The sequence below is a fragment of the Electrona antarctica genome (assembly GCF_951216825.1).
Source record: "Electrona antarctica genome assembly, contig: scaffold_224, whole genome shotgun sequence".
In the NCBI taxonomy this organism is placed as follows: Eukaryota; Metazoa; Chordata; class Actinopteri; order Myctophiformes; family Myctophidae; genus Electrona; species Electrona antarctica.
Window position 1 is genome coordinate 162,216 of NW_027637194.1, and position 23,115 is coordinate 185,330.

At 43.9% G+C, this 23,115-nt stretch overlaps 1 protein-coding gene across 1 annotated transcript in view; it reads right to left on the reverse strand.

Annotated features, from left to right (window-relative positions):
• LOC306919080 (xylosyltransferase 1-like) overlaps window positions 1–23,115 on the reverse strand; it is a gene marked incomplete at its 5' end in the record, with an annotated part of 114,257 nt that overhangs the window by 51,592 nt on the left and 39,550 nt on the right. Inside the window, 2 exons of the mRNA XM_079531915.1 lie at window positions 910–1,126; window positions 2,810–2,890. Of these exons, the coding sequence (XP_079388041.1) occupies window positions 910–1,126; window positions 2,810–2,890 (298 nt within the window). The remainder of the gene's footprint in view (window positions 1–909; window positions 1,127–2,809; window positions 2,891–23,115) is intronic.

The window sequence follows — 23,115 nt, forward strand, 5'->3', positions numbered from 1 at the left end:
AGATGTGTGCAACTTTTTTACGATTTTCTACAAGCTCGTAGCGCGCCACTCTGCGCGATACGAGCTTGTAGCTTGTACGAGCTTGTAGATCTGCTATTTTTCAACAGCTAGTATAACATAATGCTATAACACCAACAGGGATTCCCGCCCAGAATGGGTTAAACACGTTCCCTCTGAAAGAATATATATTCATAGATGTGTGCAACTTTTTCACGATTTTCTACAAGCTCTGAGCTTCTAGATCTGCTATTTTTAAACAGCTAAAGTATAACATAATGCTGTAACACCAACAGGGATTCCCGTACAGAATGGGTTAAACAGAAATGCATCTTTAAACAAAGTGTAGAACAAACACAGTGAGTCAGACTCAGGTCCACTTGGCAGGTGGACGTGACATTAGGCAGAGAAATACTGCATCCTCACGTGAACACCACAGCCGCGGGTAGCTGTGTGTGTGTGTGTGTGTGCGCGTGCGTGCGTGCGTGTGCAGCGCACATGCATCTGTGCATATTTACTGCAGTGTGTGTGTGTGTGTGTGTGTGTGTGTGTGTATGTGCATGCAGATCTGTGCAATGTGCATATTTACTGCAGTGTGTGTGTGTGTGTGTGTGTGTGTGTGTGTGTGTGTGTGTGTGTGTGTGCGTGCCCGTGCAGATCTGTGCATATTTACTGCAGTGTGTATGTGTGCGTGCGCGTGTGAGTGTATTTATTTTGTAGGCTATCAGTTGCATTCAGAGCTGAATTATGTGCGTCTGTGCATCTGTGCATATTTACTGCGGTGTATGTGCGTGTGTGCGTATACGAGTACCTCAGCGGGCAGCAGTGTGTAGGCGTAGAAGCGCTTCATGTTGGTCACCAGGTGGTCCTGTGTGTGTGTGTGTGTGTGTGTGTGTGTGTGTATATGCGTACCTCAGCGGGCAGCAGTGTGTAGGCGTAGAAGCGCTTCATGTTGGTCACCAGGTCATCCTGAGAGTGGATCACGTACTCCACGAACATGCGGTTCAGCAGGAACCAGTCCGATCCGCCGTCCACCGAGATGCCATCAGGGATTTTGCGGTCGCCCAGCCTCCACATGTGCGTGTCGCACTCGAAGAACAGCCGGTCCAGGCCTTGTTTTCTAATGAACCTGAAGGTCCCATAAAATAAAAAACAGTGTTGATTTTGATGCAGCAAATTTAGATTTTAGTTTTAGTTTTTGTCTCTGGAATAGTTCATTTTTGTCACATTTCAGTCACACGCGCACGCACACCCAAACGCACACGCACACACACGCGCACACCCACACCCACACGCACACACACACACACACACAAACAGAAGTGTCATTTTGGCCTGTGTCGTCGCGTGCCAGGCATCGGGGTGCCCTGGGGCGTGCTGGGGAGCAAGGTGCTTATTGGCCGATCATGGTTTGGCGTTGATGAGTGGACAGGCTGTCACACGCACGCACTGTGTGCGCACGCACGCACGCACGCACGCACGCACGCACGCACGCACGCACGCACGCACGCACGCACGCACGCACGCACGCACGCACGCACGCACGCACGCACGCACGCACGCACGCACGCACGCACGCACGCACGCACGCACGCACGCACGCACGCACGCACGCACGCACGCACGCACGCACGCACGCACGCACACACACACACACACACACACACACACACACACACACACACACACACACACACACACACACACACACACACACACACACACACACACACACACACACACACACACACACACACACACACACACACACACACACACACACACACACACACACACACACACACACACACACACACACACACACACACACACACACACACACACACACACACACACAGTGGGGTGGACAGGTTGGCACACAGACCTCCGTGGGTCAAACACCAACCAGGTTAATTAATGAAGCCACAGACGGAGGCTAATTGGATTTAGACTTAGTCACCGCATGGCGCTGGCAGGGGTGTGTGTGTGTGCGTGTGCGTGTGCGCGCGTGTGTGTGTGTGTGCGCGTGGGTTGCAGGGTGAGAATGAAGAGAGGTGACATGAGGGTCAGAACAATTATGATGAAATGTTGGAGGAGCAGAGAGTTGTGTGTGTGTGTGTGTGTGTGTGTGTGTGTGTGTGTGTGTGTGTGTGTGTGTGTGTGTGTGTGTGTGTGTGTGTGTGTGTGTGTGTGTGTGTGTGTGTGTGTGTGTTGGAGGAGCAGAGAGTTGTTTGCCGACAGTCAGTTGGTTTCCAACCTCTTTCAGATCAAGGTCCATTATGTATTCTGCATTTCACCACCATTTGATGACATTTAGCCTCTCAGAGCCAAAACTAAAGCGTATTTTCTTGTCGGTTGGATAAGATTTTGTCCACAGTTCCATGCTGTATTGATGTTGGTACCATTAGGAGAGATAACAGGCAAACGTTGATCAAAATAACAATTCTTCTACATTATTCTAATTGTGTAGACTTCTTGTAAATGAAGTAATGCAGATGATGCTGTTTAACAATTTAACTCTTGAGAGTGTACAATTAAACCAATTAAACCCGTACGGGTCCACTTGGTTTCATTTTACATTCGCCTATAATGACACCATAAAAGGGAGTGTGCATGTGCGTGCGTGCGTGCGTGCGTGCGTGTGTGCGTGTGTGCGTGCGTGCGTGCATGTATGTGCGTGCGTGCGTGCGTGCGTGCGTGCGTGCGTGCGTGCGTGCGTGCGTGCCCGCTCCACCTCACCTAGCGTTGTCTCTGCCGTGCGTGCGTGCGTGCGTGCGTGCGTGCGTGCGTGCGTGTCCGCTCCACCTCTCACCTAGCGTTGTCTCTGCCGTGAGACTTGATGAAGTTCATGTCTCTGTACTTGGACAGGAAGGACACCAGCTGGTTGTTGGTCCTGAAGACAGAGACAAAACACACACATGATTACAGACACACCAGATATAACATATTCTACCATATTCTAGGGGGGGGGGGGGGGGGCAGTGGTTCAGGGGTAGAGTGACCGGATGGGAACAGTTCGATCCCTGTGGGCTCCCCCAGAGTTAGTGCCGAAGTGTCCTTGAGCAAGACTCTGAACCCCTGATTGCTTAGGGTTGGTGCCTTGCATGGTTTCCTCCGACAAAAAGAATCACCTGCACAGAATTTCTTGACAGAGAAAGTAGTTCATAACATCATGTCTTACAGCTGCAATGCTGTTTAATCCATTCAGGGCGGGAACCCCTTTTGGTGTTTTATAGCATTATGTTACACTTTAGCTATTGAAAAATAGCAGATCTACATGAGCTTGTAGGTCTGCTATTTTGAAAAATCGTGAAAATGTGGCACAAATCTTTGAACATATATTTTTTTCAGAGCGAACGTTTTAAACTCAAATCTTTGCTTCTGAGGGGTTCCTGGAATAACATATTTTCAGACGGGGGTCGGTGGCCAAATACATATATTTTTTGGGGCTCTAGACAAGAAATATTGAGCAGCACTGATATTGAAACATGGGTATTTCAGAAAACTGTCATGATTTAGAAGACATTTTTTAAATTTCGATGTCAGGCCTAAATGGATTAATTCAAGCAGATCGGAAATTCGATTTGGATCAATGGGCTGACAATGGAGGGTATCGCAACTCTAGATTCATGGCATTATAAGTGTGATGAATGGGACCCTCCTCATATTAATGTCCTCTTCTCTGGAAGGAGCAATCATTTCACAGCCCATGGGGTCTTATCTGAGGAGGTGGTTTCACAGCCCATGGGGTCTTATCTGAGGAGGTGGTTTCACAGCCCATGGGGTCTTATCTGAGGAGGTGGTTTCACAGCCCATGGGGTCTTATCTGAGGAGGTGGTTTCACAGCCCATGGGGTCTTATCTGAGGAGGTGGTTTCACAGCCCATGGGGTCTTATCTGAGGAGGTGGTTTCACAGCCCATGGGGTCTTATCTGAGGAGGTGGTTTCACAGCCCATGGGGTCTTATCTGAGGAGGTGGTTTCACAGCCCATGGGGTCTCATCTGAGGAAGTGGTTTCACAGCCCATGGGGTCTTATCTGAGGAGGTGGTTTCACAGCCCATGGGGTCTTATCTGAGGAGGTGGTTTCACAGCCCATGGGGTCTTATCTGAGGAGGTGGTTTCACAGCCCATGGGGTCTTATCTGAGGAGGTGGTCCACCATAGACGCTTAACTCATTCTGGGCGGGAACCCCTTTTGGTGTTAGCATTATGTTATGCTTTAGCTATTGAAAAATAGCAGATCTACAAGCTCATAGCGCGCCACTCGGTGGCGCGCTACGAGCTTGTAGGTCTGCTATTTTCGAAAAATCGTGAAAATGTGCCTCAAATTTGGAATATATATCTTTTCAGAACGAACGTTTTTAACTCAAATCTTTGCTTCTGGAGGGTGCCTGGAACAACATATTTTCAGATGGGGGGGTCTCGGAGGCCGATTACAGATCATTTTTGGGGTCCTTGACATGAAATATTGAGTGATATAGGCCTAGAAACATAGGTATTTCAGAAAACTGTCAGGATTTAGAAGACATTTTTTTCAGGTCAAAATGGGTTAACTGACTGACTGTTCATGTGCCAAATACACACAAAGGGTTTCTCCATGCCGCTGTCTCTGTGTCTCTAGCTCTGTCTGTCTCTCTCTCACACACACGCACGCAGGCAGGCACGCACACACACACACACACACACGCACACACGCACACACGCACGGTGGGGGGAATCCAGGTCAAGCGCTAGATTTGCCACCTGAGTGGTCACCCCGTCCACTGGGTCTAGCCCATTTTGGGCGGGAACCCCTTTTGGTGTTAGCATTACGTTATGCTTTAGCTATTGGAAAATAGCAGATCTACAAGCTCATAGCGCGCCACCGAGTGGCGCGCTATGAGCTTGTAGGTCTGCTATTTTTGAAAAATCGAAGAACCACTGACATAGAAACATAGCTTTTTCAGAAAACTGTCAGGATGTAGAAGACATTTTTAGAATCTGATCTCAGGTCAGAATGGGCTAGTTTGCTTACTGTCTGCCCTGTGGCTGCCCCTCTCCGTCACTCTGTCTGTGTCCCGCTGGGAGTCACACGCACACGCGTACGCATTCATGCCAGCACGCACGCACGCGCACACACACACACACACACACACACAGAGCAAGGCTGTGGCTGTGTCAGTCTGGCAGTCCATATGGTATTGCACACACATGCACGCACTCACGCACGCTGTGTTTACATTTCCCCCCTAAATGGCCTGCATCATTCTAATGGCTGTGCCCTCATATTACTGCGCACTCACTCACTCACTCACTCACTCACACACACACACACACACACACACACACACACACACACACACACACACACACACACACACACACACACACACACACACACACACACACACACACACACACACACACACACACACACACACACACACACACACACACACACACACACACACACACACACACACACACACACACACACACACACACACACACACACACACAGCCCTCATATCATCGTAGCCCAGTTATCCACTTCAATACGACGCCCTCTTGTTCCACTTTCATGATGTTAACGTTGAATTCATAACTTGGTCCTTTTATGTTATTGTTGTTGTTACAACAAGGACTTTTTAAAACGCAGTTCCTTCCAGAGGGGGATAGTGGAATGACACGCCTGACGTGGTCTTCTGAATACCCTCTGTAGCTCAGACTGACGTGGTCTTCTGAATACCCTCTGTAGCTCCGTAGTCTTCTGAATACCCTCTGTAGCTCCGTAGTCTTCTGAATACCCTCTGTAGCTCAGACTAATAAAAGACGTGGCCTGACGTGGTCTTCTAAATACCCTCTGTAGCTCAGACTAATAAAAGACGTGGCCTGACGTGGCCTGACGTGGTCTTCTGAATACCCTCTGTAGCTCAGACTAATTAAAGACGTGGTCTGACGTGGCCTGACGTGGTCTTCTGAATACCCTCTGTAGCTCCGTAGTCTTCTGAATACCCTCTGTAGCTCAGACTAATAAAAGACGTGGTCTGACGTGGCCTGACGTGGTCTTCTGAATACCCTCTGTAGCTCCGTGGTCTTCTGAATACCCTCTGTAGCTCAGACTAATTAAAGACGTGGTCTGACGTGGCCTGACGTGGTCTTCTGAATACCCTCTTTAGCTCCGTGGTCTTCTGAATACCCTCTGTAGCTCAGACTAATTAAAGACGTACAATTTGTGTCCTAGAAAAGTCACACAACCAATTCACTTCATTTATTTTTTCTGTTGACTCAACCTTTAATTATGTGTTTGCTGTTTGTATATTTTCTACAGTTTAAAATCGGTTTACTCAGCTGTAAGTTCACAGGGTTCATTATGAAGGGTGTCTGTTCGGTTATTTGGCGATGGTAGGCCTGGGCTCCGACCAGCCCGAGAGCAAGCAGATTGTTAGAGACTAATACGCACAGTTGTGAACTAAATGTCCCAATAATAGCTTATCTATGATGAACTCAAACGTGCTTTTTATAGGGTTTTTATTAATTCATTATTAATCAAACACATATAACATACATTCACACGTTCTGTTCACACTTCCCCCAACACAAGATGAATTCAGTACTCTGGAGCTTGTCCTATTTGGTCTGGTTCTACCCTGCTCTGATGCCCTGGAGCTTGTCCTATTGGTCTGGTTCTACCCTGCTCTGATGGTTAGGAATTATAGCTACTATTAAACACTCTAAGCTGACCAGAATCGGCCCTGTCTCAGGACTATCAGATCTTGGTAAAGCTTAGCTTCCTTGTTGTAATGCAGACTTAGTTCAGTGATGTGTATCACTAAGTGGTTTTAAATCTACGTTATCATTGATTAATTGTTATTAATCAATTGATCGGGAGACAAAGAAACACAATCAGTGTGAGAATCAGTAGAGAACCACACATTGATCACTCAATTTGACCCAATATATATCTTACTCAAATGTCTGAGAATAAATCTGGCACACCCATAAATATCTGGACAGTGTCTGTACTGTAGTCATGGCCTCTCCATGCTTTATACAGTAATAACTTACAGTAGTACCGCAGTGGTTCCCAAACTCTTCCGTGTCAAGAACCCCCAAATCAACATTTATTAGGCCACGGACCCCCTTTTGAAAACATATGCCAGTGACCCCTCGATAAGGGAGGATTTTTACGGCTCTAGCAGTGATTCCGAAACATTTCATGGACCCCCAGTTTCACAGGCATTATGCTACGGACCCCCGATTTAATGACAATTCTATCTCTGGTAACCCAATTTATATTGTAAAACCACTATTAATTTAACTCTGAGAGTGTACAAATGGAACCAGAGCCATAGAGTAATGGTTGAGACGAAGCAGTGAAAGGTCCTGAAAGATACATAACGTCAGTCTTACCCAATCTTTCTGTTGTATGAACACAAGGCTGCTGTACTTTATACCTCGTACTTTAACTGCTTAGGCTATTTTTGGTTAAGTTGTTAAACGCCAAATATAAAAGATATTTTCAGTCTGTCCGAATGGAAACAGATATTCTCCCCAGTCGTCCTCGTTGACATACTGTAGGCCTACTGTATCTTTGGGGGAAAGATTTACATATTTACATACCGTTATTATGACAACAAGGTTCTATAAAGTAACAATATTATTTACAGAGGATGACCTGAGCCAAAAAAAAGTTTGAGAACCACTGACTTTTTGTACCTCTTGCTTATTTTGTATCTCCGTTCCGTTTTCCTTTTGGTGTAATGTATTCTATAGAGCAACTTCCTTTGGTAATGTAATGTATTCTATAGAGCACCTTGGTAATGTAATGTATTCTATAGAGCACCTTGGTAATGTAATGTATTCTATAGAGCACCTTGGTAATGTAATGTATTCTATAGAGCACCTTGGTAATGTCATGTATTCTATAGAGCACCTTGGTAATGTCATGTATTCTATAGAGCACCTTGGTAATGTCATGTATTCTATAGAGCACCTTGGTAATGTCATGTATTCTATAGAGCACCGACTGAGCATTGCGTTTCCTTTGGTAATGTCATGTATTCTATAGAGCACCTTGGTAATGTCATGTATTCTATAGAGCACCTTGGTAATGTCATGTATTCTATAGAGCACCTTGGTAATGTCATGTATTCTATAGAGCACCTTGGTAATGTCATGTATTCTATAGAGCACCTTGGTAATGTAATGTATTCTATAGAGCACCTTGGTAATGTAATGTATTCTATAGAGCACCTTGGTAATGTCATGTATTCTATAGAGCACCTTGGTAATGTCATGTATTCTATAGAGCACCTTGGTAATGTCATGTATTCTATAGAGCACCTTGGTAATGTCATGTATTCTATAGAGCACCTTGGTAATGTAATGTATTCTATAGAGCACCTTGGTAATGTCATGTATTCTATAGAGCACCTTGGTAATGTAATGTATTCTATAGAGCACCTTGGTAATGTCATGTATTCTATAGAGCACCTTGGTAATGTCATGTATTCTATAGAGCACCTTGGTAATGTCATGTATTCTATAGAGCACCGACTGAGCATTGCGTTTCCTTTGGTAATGTCATGTATTCTATAGAGCACCTTGGTAATGTCATGTATTCTATAGAGCACCTTGGTAATGTCATGTATTCTATAGAGCACCTTGGTAATGTCATGTATTCTATAGAGCACCGACTGAGCATTGCGTTTCCTTTGGTAATGTCATGTATTCTATAGAGCACCTTGGTAATGTCATGTATTCTATAGAGCACCTTGGTAATGTAATGTATTCTATAGAGCACCTTGGTAATGTCATGTATTCTATAGAGCACCGACTGAGCATTGCGTTTCCTTTGGTAATGTCATGTATTCTATAGAGCACCTTGGTAATGTAATGTATTCTATAGAGCACCTTGGTAATGTAATGTATTCTATAGAGCACCTTGGTAATGTAATGTATTCTATAGAGCACCTTGGTAATGTCATGTATTCTATAGAGCACCTTGGTAATGTAATGTATTCTATAGAGCACCTTGGTAATGTAATGTATTCTATAGAGCACCTTGGTAATGTCATGTATTCTATAGAGCACCTTGGTAATGTCATGTATTCTATAGAGCACCTTGGTAATGTAATGTATTCTATAGAGCACCTTGGTAATGTCATGTATTCTATAGAGCACCTTGGTAATGTCATGTATTCTATAGAGCACCTTGGTAATGTCATGTATTCTATAGAGCACCTTGGTAATGTCATGTATTCTATAGAGCACCGACTGAGCATTGCGTTTCCTTTGGTAATGTCATGTATTCTATAGAGCACCTTGGTAATGTCATGTATTCTATAGAGCACCTTGGTAATGTCATGTATTCTATAGAGCACCTTGGTAATGTCATGTATTCTATAGAGCACCTTGGTAATGTCATGTATTCTATAGAGCACCTTGGTAATGTCATGTATTCTATAGAGCACCTTGGTAATGTCATGTATTCTATAGAGCACCTTGGTAATGTCATGTATTCTATAGAGCACCGACTGAGCATTGCGTTTCCTTTGGTAATGTCATGTATTCTATAGAGCACCTTGGTAATGTCATGTATTCTATAGAGCACCTTGGTAATGTCATGTATTCTATAGAGCACCTTGGTAATGTAATGTATTCTATAGAGCACCGACTGAGCATTGCGTTTCCTTTGGTAATGTAATGTATTCTATAGAGCACCTTGGTAATGTAATGTATTCTATAGAGCACCTTGGTAATGTAATGTATTCTATAGAGCACCGACTGAGCATTGCGTTTCCTTTGGTAATGTAATGTATTCTATAGAGCACCTTGGTAATGTAATGTATTCTATAGAGCACCGACTGAGCATTGCGTTTCCTTTGGTAATGTAATGTATTCTATAGAGCACCTTGGTAATGTCATGTATTCTATAGAGCACCTTGGTAATGTCATGTATTCTATAGAGCACCGACTGAGCATTGCGTTTCCTTTGGTAATGTCATGTATTCTATAGAGCACCTTGGTAATGTCATGTATTCTATAGAGCACCGACTGAGCATTGCGTTTCCTTTGGTAATGTCATGTATTCTATAGAGCACCTTGGTAATGTCATGTATTCTATAGAGCACCTTGGTAATGTCATGTATTCTATAGAGCACCGACTGAGCATTGCGTTTCCTTTGGTAATGTCATGTATTCTATAGAGCACCTTGGTAATGTCATGTATTCTATAGAGCACCTTGGTAATGTAATGTATTCTATAGAGCACCTTGGTAATGTCATGTATTCTATAGAGCACCGACTGAGCATTGCGTTTCCTTTGGTAATGTCATGTATTCTATAGAGCACCTTGGTAATGTCATGTATTCTATAGAGCACCTTGGTAATGTCATGTATTCTATAGAGCACCTTGGTAATGTAATGTATTCTATAGAGCACCTTGGTAATGTAATGTATTCTATAGAGCACCTTGGTAATGTAATGTATTCTATAGAGCACCTTGGTAATGTCATGTATTCTATAGAGCACCTTGGTAATGTAATGTATTCTATAGAGCACCTTGGTAATGTAATGTATTCTATAGAGCACCTTGGTAATGTCATGTATTCTATAGAGCACCTTGGTAATGTCATGTATTCTATAGAGCACCTTGGTAATGTAATGTATTCTATAGAGCACCTTGGTAATGTCATGTATTCTATAGAGCACCTTGGTAATGTCATGTATTCTATAGAGCACCTTGGTAATGTCATGTATTCTATAGAGCACCTTGGTAATGTCATGTATTCTATAGAGCACCGACTGAGCATTGCGTTTCCTTTGGTAATGTCATGTATTCTATAGAGCACCTTGGTAATGTCATGTATTCTATAGAGCACCTTGGTAATGTCATGTATTCTATAGAGCACCTTGGTAATGTCATGTATTCTATAGAGCACCTTGGTAATGTAATGTATTCTATAGAGCACCTTGGTAATGTCATGTATTCTATAGAGCACCTTGGTAATGTCATGTATTCTATAGAGCACCTTGGTAATGTCATGTATTCTATAGAGCACCTTGGTAATGTAATGTATTCTATAGAGCACCTTGGTAATGTAATGTATTCTATAGAGCACCTTGGTAATGTCATGTATTCTATAGAGCACCTTGGTAATGTCATGTATTCTATAGAGCACCTTGGTAATGTCATGTATTCTATAGAGCACCGACTGAGCATTGCGTTTCCTTTGGTAATGTAATGTATTCTATAGAGCACCTTGGTAATGTAATGTATTCTATAGAGCACCTTGGTAATGTAATGTATTCTATAGAGCACCGACTGAGCATTGCGTTTCCTTTGGTAATGTAATGTATTCTATAGAGCACCTTGGTAATGTAATGTATTCTATAGAGCACCGACTGAGCATTGCGTTTCCTTTGGTAATGTCATGTATTCTATAGAGCACCTTGGTAATGTAATGTATTCTATAGAGCACCTTGGTAATGTCATGTATTCTATAGAGCACCGACTGAGCATTGCGTTTCCTTTGGTAATGTAATGTATTCTATAGAGCACCTTGGTAATGTCATGTATTCTATAGAGCACCTTGGTAATGTCATGTATTCTATAGAGCACCTTGGTAATGTCATGTATTCTATAGAGCACCTTGGTAATGTCATGTATTCTATAGAGCACCGACTGAGCATTGCGTTTCCTTTGGTAATGTCATGTATTCTATAGAGCACCTTGGTAATGTCATGTATTCTATAGAGCACCTTGGTAATGTCATGTATTCTATAGAGCACCGACTGAGCATTGCGTTTCCTTTGGTAATGTCATGTATTCTATAGAGCACCTTGGTAATGTCATGTATTCTATAGAGCACCTTGGTAATGTCATGTATTCTATAGAGCACCGACTGAGCATTGCGTTTCCTTTGGTAATGTCATGTATTCTATAGAGCACCTTGGTAATGTCATGTATTCTATAGAGCACCGACTGAGCATTGCGTTTCCTTTGGTAATGTCATGTATTCTATAGAGCACCTTGGTAATGTCATGTATTCTATAGAGCACCGACTGAGCATTGCGTTTCCTTTGGTAATGTCATGTATTCTATAGAGCACCTTGGTAATGTCATGTATTCTATAGAGCACCGACTGAGCATTGCGTTTCCTTTGGTAATGTAATGTATTCTATAGAGCACCTTGGTAATGTCATGTATTCTATAGAGCACCTTGGTAATGTCATGTATTCTATAGAGCACCGACTGAGCATTGCGTTTCCTTTGGTAATGTCATGTATTCTATAGAGCACCTTGGTAATGTCATGTATTCTATAGAGCACCTTGGTAATGTCATGTATTCTATAGAGCACCTTGGTAATGTCATGTATTCTATAGAGCACCGACTGAGCATTGCGTTTCCTTTGGTAATGTCATGTATTCTATAGAGCACCTTGGTAATGTCATGTATTCTATAGAGCACCTTGGTAATGTCATGTATTCTATAGAGCACCTTGGTAATGTCATGTATTCTATAGAGCACCGACTGAGCATTGCGTTTCCTTTGGTAATGTCATGTATTCTATAGAGCACCTTGGTAATGTCATGTATTCTATAGAGCACCTTGGTAATGTAATGTATTCTATAGAGCACCTTGGTAATGTCATGTATTCTATAGAGCACCGACTGAGCATTGCGTTTCCTTTGGTAATGTAATGTATTCTATAGAGCACCTTGGTAATGTAATGTATTCTATAGAGCACCGACTGAGCATTGCGTTTCCTTTGGTAATGTCATGTATTCTATAGAGCACCTTGGTAATGTCATGTATTCTATAGAGCACCTTGGTAATGTAATGTATTCTATAGAGCACCTTGGTAATGTCATGTATTCTATAGAGCACCTTGGTAATGTCATGTATTCTATAGAGCACCTTGGTAATGTCATGTATTCTATAGAGCACCTTGGTAATGTCATGTATTCTATAGAGCACCTTGGTAATGTCATGTATTCTATAGAGCACCTTGGTAATGTCATGTATTCTATAGAGCACCGACTGAGCATTGCGTTTCCTTTGGTAATGTCATGTATTCTATAGAGCACCTTGGTAATGTCATGTATTCTATAGAGCACCGACTGAGCATTGCGTTTCCTTTGGTAATGTCATGTATTCTATAGAGCACCGACTGAGCATTGCGTTTCCTTTGGTAATGTCATGTATTCTATAGAGCACCTTGGTAATGTCATGTATTCTATAGAGCACCTTGGTAATGTAATGTATTCTATAGAGCACCTTGGTAATGTCATGTATTCTATAGAGCACCGACTGAGCATTGCGTTTCCTTTGGTAATGTCATGTATTCTATAGAGCACCTTGGTAATGTCATGTATTCTATAGAGCACCTTGGTAATGTAATGTATTCTATAGAGCACCTTGGTAATGTCATGTATTCTATAGAGCACCGACTGAGCATTGCGTTTCCTTTGGTAATGTCATGTATTCTATAGAGCACCTTGGTAATGTCATGTATTCTATAGAGCACCGACTGAGCATTGCGTTTCCTTTGGTAATGTAATGTATTCTATAGAGCACCTTGGTAATGTAATGTATTCTATAGAGCACCGACTGAGCATTGCGTTTCCTTTGGTAATGTCATGTATTCTATAGAGCACCTTGGTAATGTCATGTATTCTATAGAGCACCGACTGAGCATTGCGTTTCCTTTGGTAATGTAATGTATTCTATAGAGCACCTTGGTAATGTCATGTATTCTATAGAGCACCTTTTGGTAATGTAATGTATTCTATAGAGCACCTTGGTAATGTAATGTATTCTATAGAGCACCTTGGTAATGTAATGTATTCTATAGAGCACCTTGGTAATGTAATGTATTCTATAGAGCACCTTGGTAATGTAATGTATTCTATAGAGCACCTTGGTAATGTCATGTATTCTATAGAGCACCTTGGTAATGTCATGTATTCTATAGAGCACCTTGGTAATGTCATGTATTCTATAGAGCACCTTGGTAATGTAATGTATTCTATAGAGCACCTTGGTAATGTCATGTATTCTATAGAGCACCTTGGTAATGTCATGTATTCTATAGAGCACCTTGGTAATGTCATGTATTCTATAGAGCACCGACTGAGCATTGCGTTTCCTTTGGTAATGTAATCTATAGAGCACCGACATATGACGTCAATATCGGTAGAGGGCGCTATAAATCCACAGGTTCGTGTACTTTTTATTTGCATGTCATCCCGGCCGTTTCACTCAAAACGCTAATGTTAACTGCTACTGAATTAGTTACATTTATATGAAACGATTTTAAGATGAGCCCATGTTATTCTCCATAGAGGAATGACTTCCGTGAACCAGGCAGAACCAGGGGATGAGCGAGTGACGTCAGGACTTCGGTGCTCTATTGTAGCTTATATGTCTCCTTAGCGGGTGGAAGTCTGCACTGATCATTAACGCAGTGTTCCGTCTAAATAAGCATCTACAAATAAAATACATAGAGCTTCACTGACCTAAAAAGCAGCCTCATGAAATCCAATGAAAGAGATGAAACCAAAAAGATAAGAAAGACTGTCTGAATGAAGAAGATAAGAAAGACTGTCTGAATGAAGAAGCAGGCACGTAACTCATGCCTTGGCCCTCTGTACAGTCGACCCATAGAGACCTTGGCCCTCGGTACCGTCTGACCCATAGAGACCTTGGCCCTCGGTACCGTCTGACCCATAGACACGCACGCACCCACGCACACACGCACGCACGCACGCACGCACGCACGCACGCACGCACGCACGCACGCACGCACGCACGCACGCACGCACGCACGCACCTCCAACTATACCCTCCCGGACACACAGACCCCCTGTTGGTTTGTGAGGGGCTTTGGCATTCCTTTGAGAGCCGCCCATGCGGAAGGACGGACATTATCCTGGAATTAGAGGGGAAATCACGCCTGTCTTCAGCCCGTCAGATAATAACTGTAATGGACCAGAACCACTGGCCTAAACCACAGAGAAGAGAAGAGCAGCCAGTCTGTATTCTGTAGAACCACTGGCCTAAACCAGAACCACTGGCCTAAACCAGAACCACTGGCCTAAACCAGAACCACTGGCCTAAACCAGAACCACTGGCCTAAACCAGAACCACTGGCCTAAACCAGAACCACTGGCCTAAACCAGAACCACTGGCCTAAACCACAGAGAAGAGAAGAGCAGCCCGTCTGTATTTTGTCTTTGAAAAGCTTCCTCCCAAACGTTTCAGGTCGAGATCCAAAAGAGAGAGATTATAGTTTGCCCAAACTATAGTGACAGCAGCAGATCTGCAAGTACTCAGCGCCTCGCTTCGTGGGTTAGGGTTAGTACTCAGCGCCTCGCTTCGTGGGTTAGGGTTAGTACTCAGCGCCTCGCTTCGTGGGTTAGGGTTAGTACTCAGCGCCTCGCTTCGTGGGTTAGGGTTAGTACTCAGCGCCTCGCTTCGTGGGTTAGGGTTAGTACTCAGCGCCTCGCTTCGTGGGTTAGGGTTAGTACTCAGCGCCTCGCTTCGTGGGTTAGGGTTAGGGTTAGGTTAAGTACTCAGTGCCTCGCTTCGTGTACTCAGTACTCAGCGCCTCGCTTCGTGGGTTAGGGTACTCAGTACTCAGCGCCTCGCTTCGTGGGTTAGGGTTAGGGTACTCAGCGCCTCGCTTCGTGGGTTAGGGTTAGGGTACTCAGCGCCTCGCTTCGTGGTACTCAGTACTCAGCGCCTCGCTTCGTGGGTTAGGGTTAGTACTCAGCGCCTCGCTTCGTGGGTTAGGGTTAGTACTCAGCGCCTCGCTTCGTGGGTTAGGGTTAGTACTCAGCGCCTCGCTTCGTGGGTTAGGGTTAGTACTCAGCGCCTCGCTTCGTGGGTTAGGGTTAGGGTTAGGTTAAGTACTCAGCGCCTCGCTTCGTGTACTCAGTACTCAGCGCCTCGCTTCGTGGGTTAGGGTACTCAGTACTCAGCGCCTCGCTTCGTGGGTTAGGGTTAGGGTACTCAGCGCCTCGCTTCGTGGGTTAGGGTTAGGGTACTCAGCGCCTCGCTTCGTGTACTCAGTACTCAGCGCCTCGCTTCGTGTACTCAGTACTCAGCGCCTCGCTTCGTGTTCTCAGTACTCAGTACTCAGTACTCAGTACTCAGTACTCAGCGCTTCGCTTCGTGGGTTAGGGTTAGGGTTAGGTAGTACTCAGCGCTTCGCTTCGTGCCACAAATGTCTTCTAAATCCTGACAGTTTTCTTAAAACCACATGTTTCTACAGTATAACCTTTTTCATGTCAAGGACCCCCATAATTATCTGTATTTGGCCGCCGACCCCCATCTGAAAATATGTTGTTCCAGGGACACCTCACCAGAAGCAAAGATTTCGCGTTCGCTCTGAAAGAATATACATTTTCCACATTTCCACGATTTGTTCAAAAATAGCAGATCTACAAAGCTCATAGCGCGTAGATCTGCTATTGTTCAATAGCTAAGGTATAACATAATGCTTAAAACACCAAAAGGGGTTCCCGTCCAGAATGGGTTAAAGGAACAGTTCTGCTAGAGGTGGACGGGAGGCGGGCTTTTGACTTTCCGGTTATTTCCTGTTTATTCGATCGCCATGGCAACCGAGAGCTATTCAAGATGGTGTGAAGAGCGCGATCTGACACGATTCAATAACAAAAAAAACCTAAAAACTCGTCTAACTCATCCTTGGCAGTGAATTATTTAAAACAGTGGTTTTCAACCATTTTAATACCAGGGGCTGTTATTTATTCTGCGTTTGAGCCACGGAGCGCCATTTGATGAGGCTAAGGGCTCCATTTTCGTCACCGCTAAACCCCTTATCCCTAAACTTCTTTGCCTTTTTTATTATTTTGCAAAACATTTTTGAATATAGTTCAAATGACCAGTCTACAAGCTCACAACGTGTCAATGTAGATTTGGCTAGTTGAACTATTCAAAAATGTTTTTCAAAATAGTATTTGGTATACCATTTGGTTACCAACTCTCCGTCATTTAGCTGCATATTGGGGACCACCTGGAACCCCCTCAAGGACCACTGGTTGAAAACCACTGACTTAACCCATTCTGGGGGGGAACCCCTTTTGTTTTTTTAAGCATTATGTTATACTTTAGCTATTGAAAAATAGCTTGTACAAGCTTGTAGGTCCGCTATTTTTGAAAAATCATGAAAATGTGGCACAAATCTTTGAGTTGGCCTTCTTTCAGAGTGAACGTTTTTAACTCAAATCTTTGCTTCTGGGGGGGTCCCTGGAACATCATATTTTGAGATGGTGGTCGGCGGCCAAATACAGATAATTCTGGAGGTCCTTGACATGAAAAAGGTTGAGAACCATAGACATAGAAACATAGAGTTTTTCACCCTACGCGCCACCGAGTGGCGCGCTACGAGCTTGTAGGTCTGCTATTTTTGAAAAATCGACTGACATAGAAACATAGCTTTTTCAGAAAACTGTCAGGATGTAGAAGACATTTTTAGACTCTGATCTCAGGTCAAAATGGATTAAACGAAGACTGATTGACGGAGCCTGTGCTGCTCAGGCAGGTCGTTCCAGAGTGGAGGAACGCTGACAGAAAAGGGAAGGCCTACAGTAGAAGACACTATAGCCTGTGGGATTAGCATATCTTTCATTGTGGATATGGATCCAAAAGGAACCACCAGATACACCATCTCATTGTGGATATGGATCCAGAAGGAACCACCAGATACGCCATCTCATTGTGGATATGGATCCAGAAGGAACCACCAGATACACCATCTCATTGTGGATATGGATCCAGAAGGAACCACCAGATACGCCATCTCATTGTGGATATGGATCCAGAAGGAACCACCAGATACACCATCTCATTGTGGATATGGATCCAGAAGGAACCACCAGATACACCATCTCATTGTGGATATGGATCCAGAAGGAACCACCAGATACACCATCTCATTGTGGATATGGATCCAGAAGGAACCACCAGATACACCATCTCATTGTGGATATGGATCCAGAAGGAACCACCAGATACGCCATCTCATTGTGGATATGGATCCAAAAGGAACCACCAGATACGCCATCTCATTGTGGATATGGATCCAAAAGGAACCACCAGATACGCCATCTCATTGTGGATATGGATCCAAAAGGAACCACCAGATACGCCATCTCATTGTGGATATGGATCCAGAAGGAACCACCAGATACACCATCTCATTGTGGATATGGATCCAGAAGGAACCACCAGATACGCCATCTCATTGTGGATATGGATCCAGAAGGAACCAACAGATACACCATCTCATTGTGGATATGGATCCAGAAGGAACCACCAGATACGCCATCTCATTGTGGATATGGATCCAGAAGGAACCACCAGATACGCCATCTCATTGTGGATATGGATCCAGAAGGAACCACCAGATACACCATCTCATTGTGGATATGGATCCAGAAGGAACCACCAGATACACCATCTCATTGTGGATATGGATCCAGAAGGAACCACCAGATACGCCATCTCATTGTGGATATGGATCCAGAAGGAACCAACAGATACACCATCTCATTGTGGATATGGATCCAAAAGGAACCACCAGATACGCCATCTCATTGTGGATATGGATCCAAAAGGAACCACCAGATACGCCATCTCATTGTGGATATGGATCCAAAAGGAACCACCAGATACACCATCTCATTGTGGATATGGATCCAAAAGAAACCACCAGATACACCATCTCATTGTGGATATGGATCCAGAAGGAACCACCAGATACACCATCTCATTGTGGATATGGATCCAGAAGGAACCACCAGATACGCCATCTCATTGTGGATATGGATCCAGAAGGAACCAACAGATACACCATCTCATTGTGGATATGGATCCAGAAGGAACCACCAGATACGCCATCTCATTGTGGATATGGATCCAGAAGGAACCACCAGATACGCCATCTCATTGTGGATATGGATCCAGAAGGAACCACCAGATACACCATCTCATTGTGGATATGGATCCAGAAGGAACCACCAGATACACCATCTCATTGTGGATATGGATCCAGAAGGAACCACCAGATACGCCATCTCATTGTGGATATGGATCCAGAAGGAACCAACAGATACACCATCTCATTGTGGATATGGATCCAAAAGGAACCACCAGATACACCATCTCATTGTGGATATGGATCCAAAAGGAACCACCAGATACGCCATCTCATTGTGGATATGGATCCAAAAGGAACCACCAGATACACCATCTCATTGTGGATATGGATCCAAAAGAAACCACCAGATACACCATCTCATTGTGGATATGGATCCAAAAGGAACCACCAGATACACCATCTAATTGTGGATATGGATCCAAAAGAAACCACCAGATACACCATCTCATTGTGGATATGGATCCAAAAGGAACCACCAGATACACCATCTAATTGTGGATATGGATCCAAAAGGAACCACCAGATACACCATCTCATTGTGGATATGGATCCAAAAGGAACCAACAGATACACCATCTCATTGTGGATATGGATCCAAAAGGAACCAACAGATACACCATCTAATTGTGGATATGGATCCAAAAGGAACCACCAGATACACCATCTCATTGTGGATATGGATCCAAAAGGAACCACCAGATACACCATCTCATTGTGGATATGGATCCAGAAGGAACCACCAGATACGCCATCTCATTGTGGATATGGATCCAGAAGGAACCACCAGATACACCATCTCATTGTGGATATGGATCCAGAAGGAACCACCAGATACACCATCTCATTGTGGATATGGATCCAGAAGGAACCACCAGATACACCATCTCATTGTGGATATGGATCCAGAAGGAACCACCAGATACACCATCTCATTGTGGATATGGATCCAGAAGGAACCACCAGATATGCCATCTCATTGTGGATATGGATCCAGAAGGAACCAACAGATACACCATCTCATTGTGGATATGGATCCAGAAGGAACCACCAGATACACCATCTCATTGTGGATATGGATCCAGAAGGAACCACCAGATATGCCATCTCATTGTGGATATGGATCCAGAAGGAACCAACAGATACACCATCTCATTGTGGATATGGATCCAGAAGGAACCAACAGATACGCCATCTCATTGTGGATATGGATCCAAAAGGAACCACCAGATACACCATCTCATTGTGGATATGGATCCAAAAGGAACCACCAGATACGCCATCTCATTGTGGATATGGATCCAAAAGGAACCACCAGATACACCATCTCATTGTGGATATGGATCCAAAAGAAACCACCAGATACACCATCTCATTGTGGATATGGATCCAAAAGGAACCACCAGATACACCATCTAATTGTGGATATGGATCCAAAAGAAACCACCAGATACACCATCTCATTGTGGATATGGATCCAAAAGGAACCACCAGATACACCATCTAATTGTGGATATGGATCCAAAAGGAACCACCAGATACACCATCTCATTGTGGATATGGATCCAAAAGGAACCAACAGATACACCATCTCATTGTGGATATGGATCCAAAAGGAACCAACAGATACACCATCTAATTGTGGATATGGATCCAAAAGGAACCACCAGATACACCATCTCATTGTGGATATGGATCCAAAAGGAACCACCAGATACACCATCTCATTGTGGATATGGATCCAAAAGGAACCAACAGATACACCATCTAATTGTGGATATGGATCCAGAAGGAACCACCAGATACGCCATCTCATTGTGGATATGGATCCAGAAGGAACCAACAGATACACCATCTCATTGTGGATATGGATCCAGAAGGAACCACCAGATACACCATCTCATTGTGGATATGGATCCAAAAGGAACCACCAGATACGCCATCTCATTGTGGATAGAGATCCAGAAGGAACCAACAGATACACCATCTCATTGTGGATATGGATCCAAAAGGAACCACCAGATACACCATCTCATTGTGGATATGGATCCAGAAGGAACCAACAGATACGCCATCTCATTGTGGATATGGATCCAAAAGGAACCAACAGATACGCCATCTCATTGTGGATATGAATCCAGAAGGAACCACCAGATACACCATCTCATTGTGGATATGGATCCAGAAGGAACCACCAGATACACCATCTCATTGTGGATATGGATCCAAAAGGAACCACCAGATACGCCATCTCATTGTGGATATGGATCCAAAAGGAACCACCAGATACACCATCTCATTGTGGATATGGATCCAGAAGGAACCACCAGATACGCCATCTCATTGTGGATATGGATCCAAAAGGAACCACCAGATACACCATCTCATTGTGGATATGGATCCAAAAGGAACCACCAGATACGCCATCTCATTGTGGATATGGATCCAAAAGGAACCAACAGATACACCATCTCATTGTGGATATGGATCCAAAAGGAACCAACAGATACGCCATCTAATTGTGGATATGGATCCAGAAGGAACCAACAGATACGCCATCTCATTGTGGATATGGATCCAGAAGGAACCAACAGATACACCATCTCATTGTGGATATGGATCCAGAAGGAACCAACAGATACACCATCTCATTGTGGATATGGATCCAAAAGGAACCACCAGATACACCATCTCATTGTGGATATGGATCCAAAAGGAACCACCAGATACACCATCTCATTGTGGATATGGATCCAGAAGGAACCAACAGATACACCATCTCATTGTGGATATGGATCCAGAAGGAACCACCAGATACACCATCTCATTGTGGATATGGATCCAGAAGGAACCACCAGATACGGCATCTCATTGTGGATATGGATCCAGAAGGAACCACCAGATACGCCATCTCATTGTGGATATGGATCCAGAAGGAACCACCAGATACGCCATCTCATTGTGGATATGGATCCAAAAGGAACCAACAGATACACCATCTCATTGTGGATATGGATCCAAAAGGAACCACCAGATACACCATCTCATTGTGGATATGGATTCAAAAGGAACCACCAGATACACCATCTCATTGTGGATATGGATCCAAAAGGAACCAACAGATACACCATCTCATTGTGGATATGGATCCAAAAGGAACCACCAGATACGCCATCTCATTGTGGATATGGATCCAAAAGGAACCACCAGATACACCATCTCATTGTGGATATGGATCCAGAAGGAACCACCAGATACGCCATCTCATTGTGGATATGGATCCAGAAGGAACCACCAGATACACCATCTCATTGTGGATATGGATCCAGAAGGAACCACCAGATACACCATCTCATTGTGGATATGGATCCAGAAGGAACCACCAGATACACCATCTAATTGTGGATATGGATCCAGAAGGAACCACCAGATACGCCATCTCATTGTGGATATGGATCCAGAAGGAACCAACAGATACGCCATCTCATTGTGGATATGGATCCAGAAGGAACCACCAGATACGCCATCTCATTGTGGATATGGATCCAGAAGGAACCAACAGATACGCCATCTCATTGTGGATATGGATCCAGAAGGAACCACCAGATACGCCATCTCATTGTGGATATGGATCCAGAAGGAACCAACAGATACGCCATCTCATTGTGGATATGGATCCAGAAGGAACCACCAGATACGCCATCTCATTGTGGATATGGATCCAGAAGGAACCAACAGATACGCCATCTCATTGTGGATATGGATCCAAAAGGAACCACCAGATACGCCATCTCATTCCTCCTCCTTTTCCACCTGCTCCTTCTGACTGCCGTGTTTCTCCCTGTCATTCCTGTAGTCTCTCCCGGCTTGCTCTTTTTTTGCTCTATCAATCGTTCTGTTTTTCTTTTTTCCTTTCCAACAGATGGGACTTTAAAAGCTCCACTGTCAGCCTTTCTCTAGACAACATTACGCCAGGATGCAAATGAGGAAGTTGAGGTAGAGATAGAAGCGAAGCGGAGGGGGGCTGGGGGGTGATGCCGCCGGAGGCTCGGCGCGGCATGCACATGCAAATACCTTTTAACTCATTCTAGACGGGAACCCCTTTTGGTGTTTTAAGCATTATGTTATACTTTAGCTATTGAAAAATAGCAGACCTACAAGCTTGTAGCGC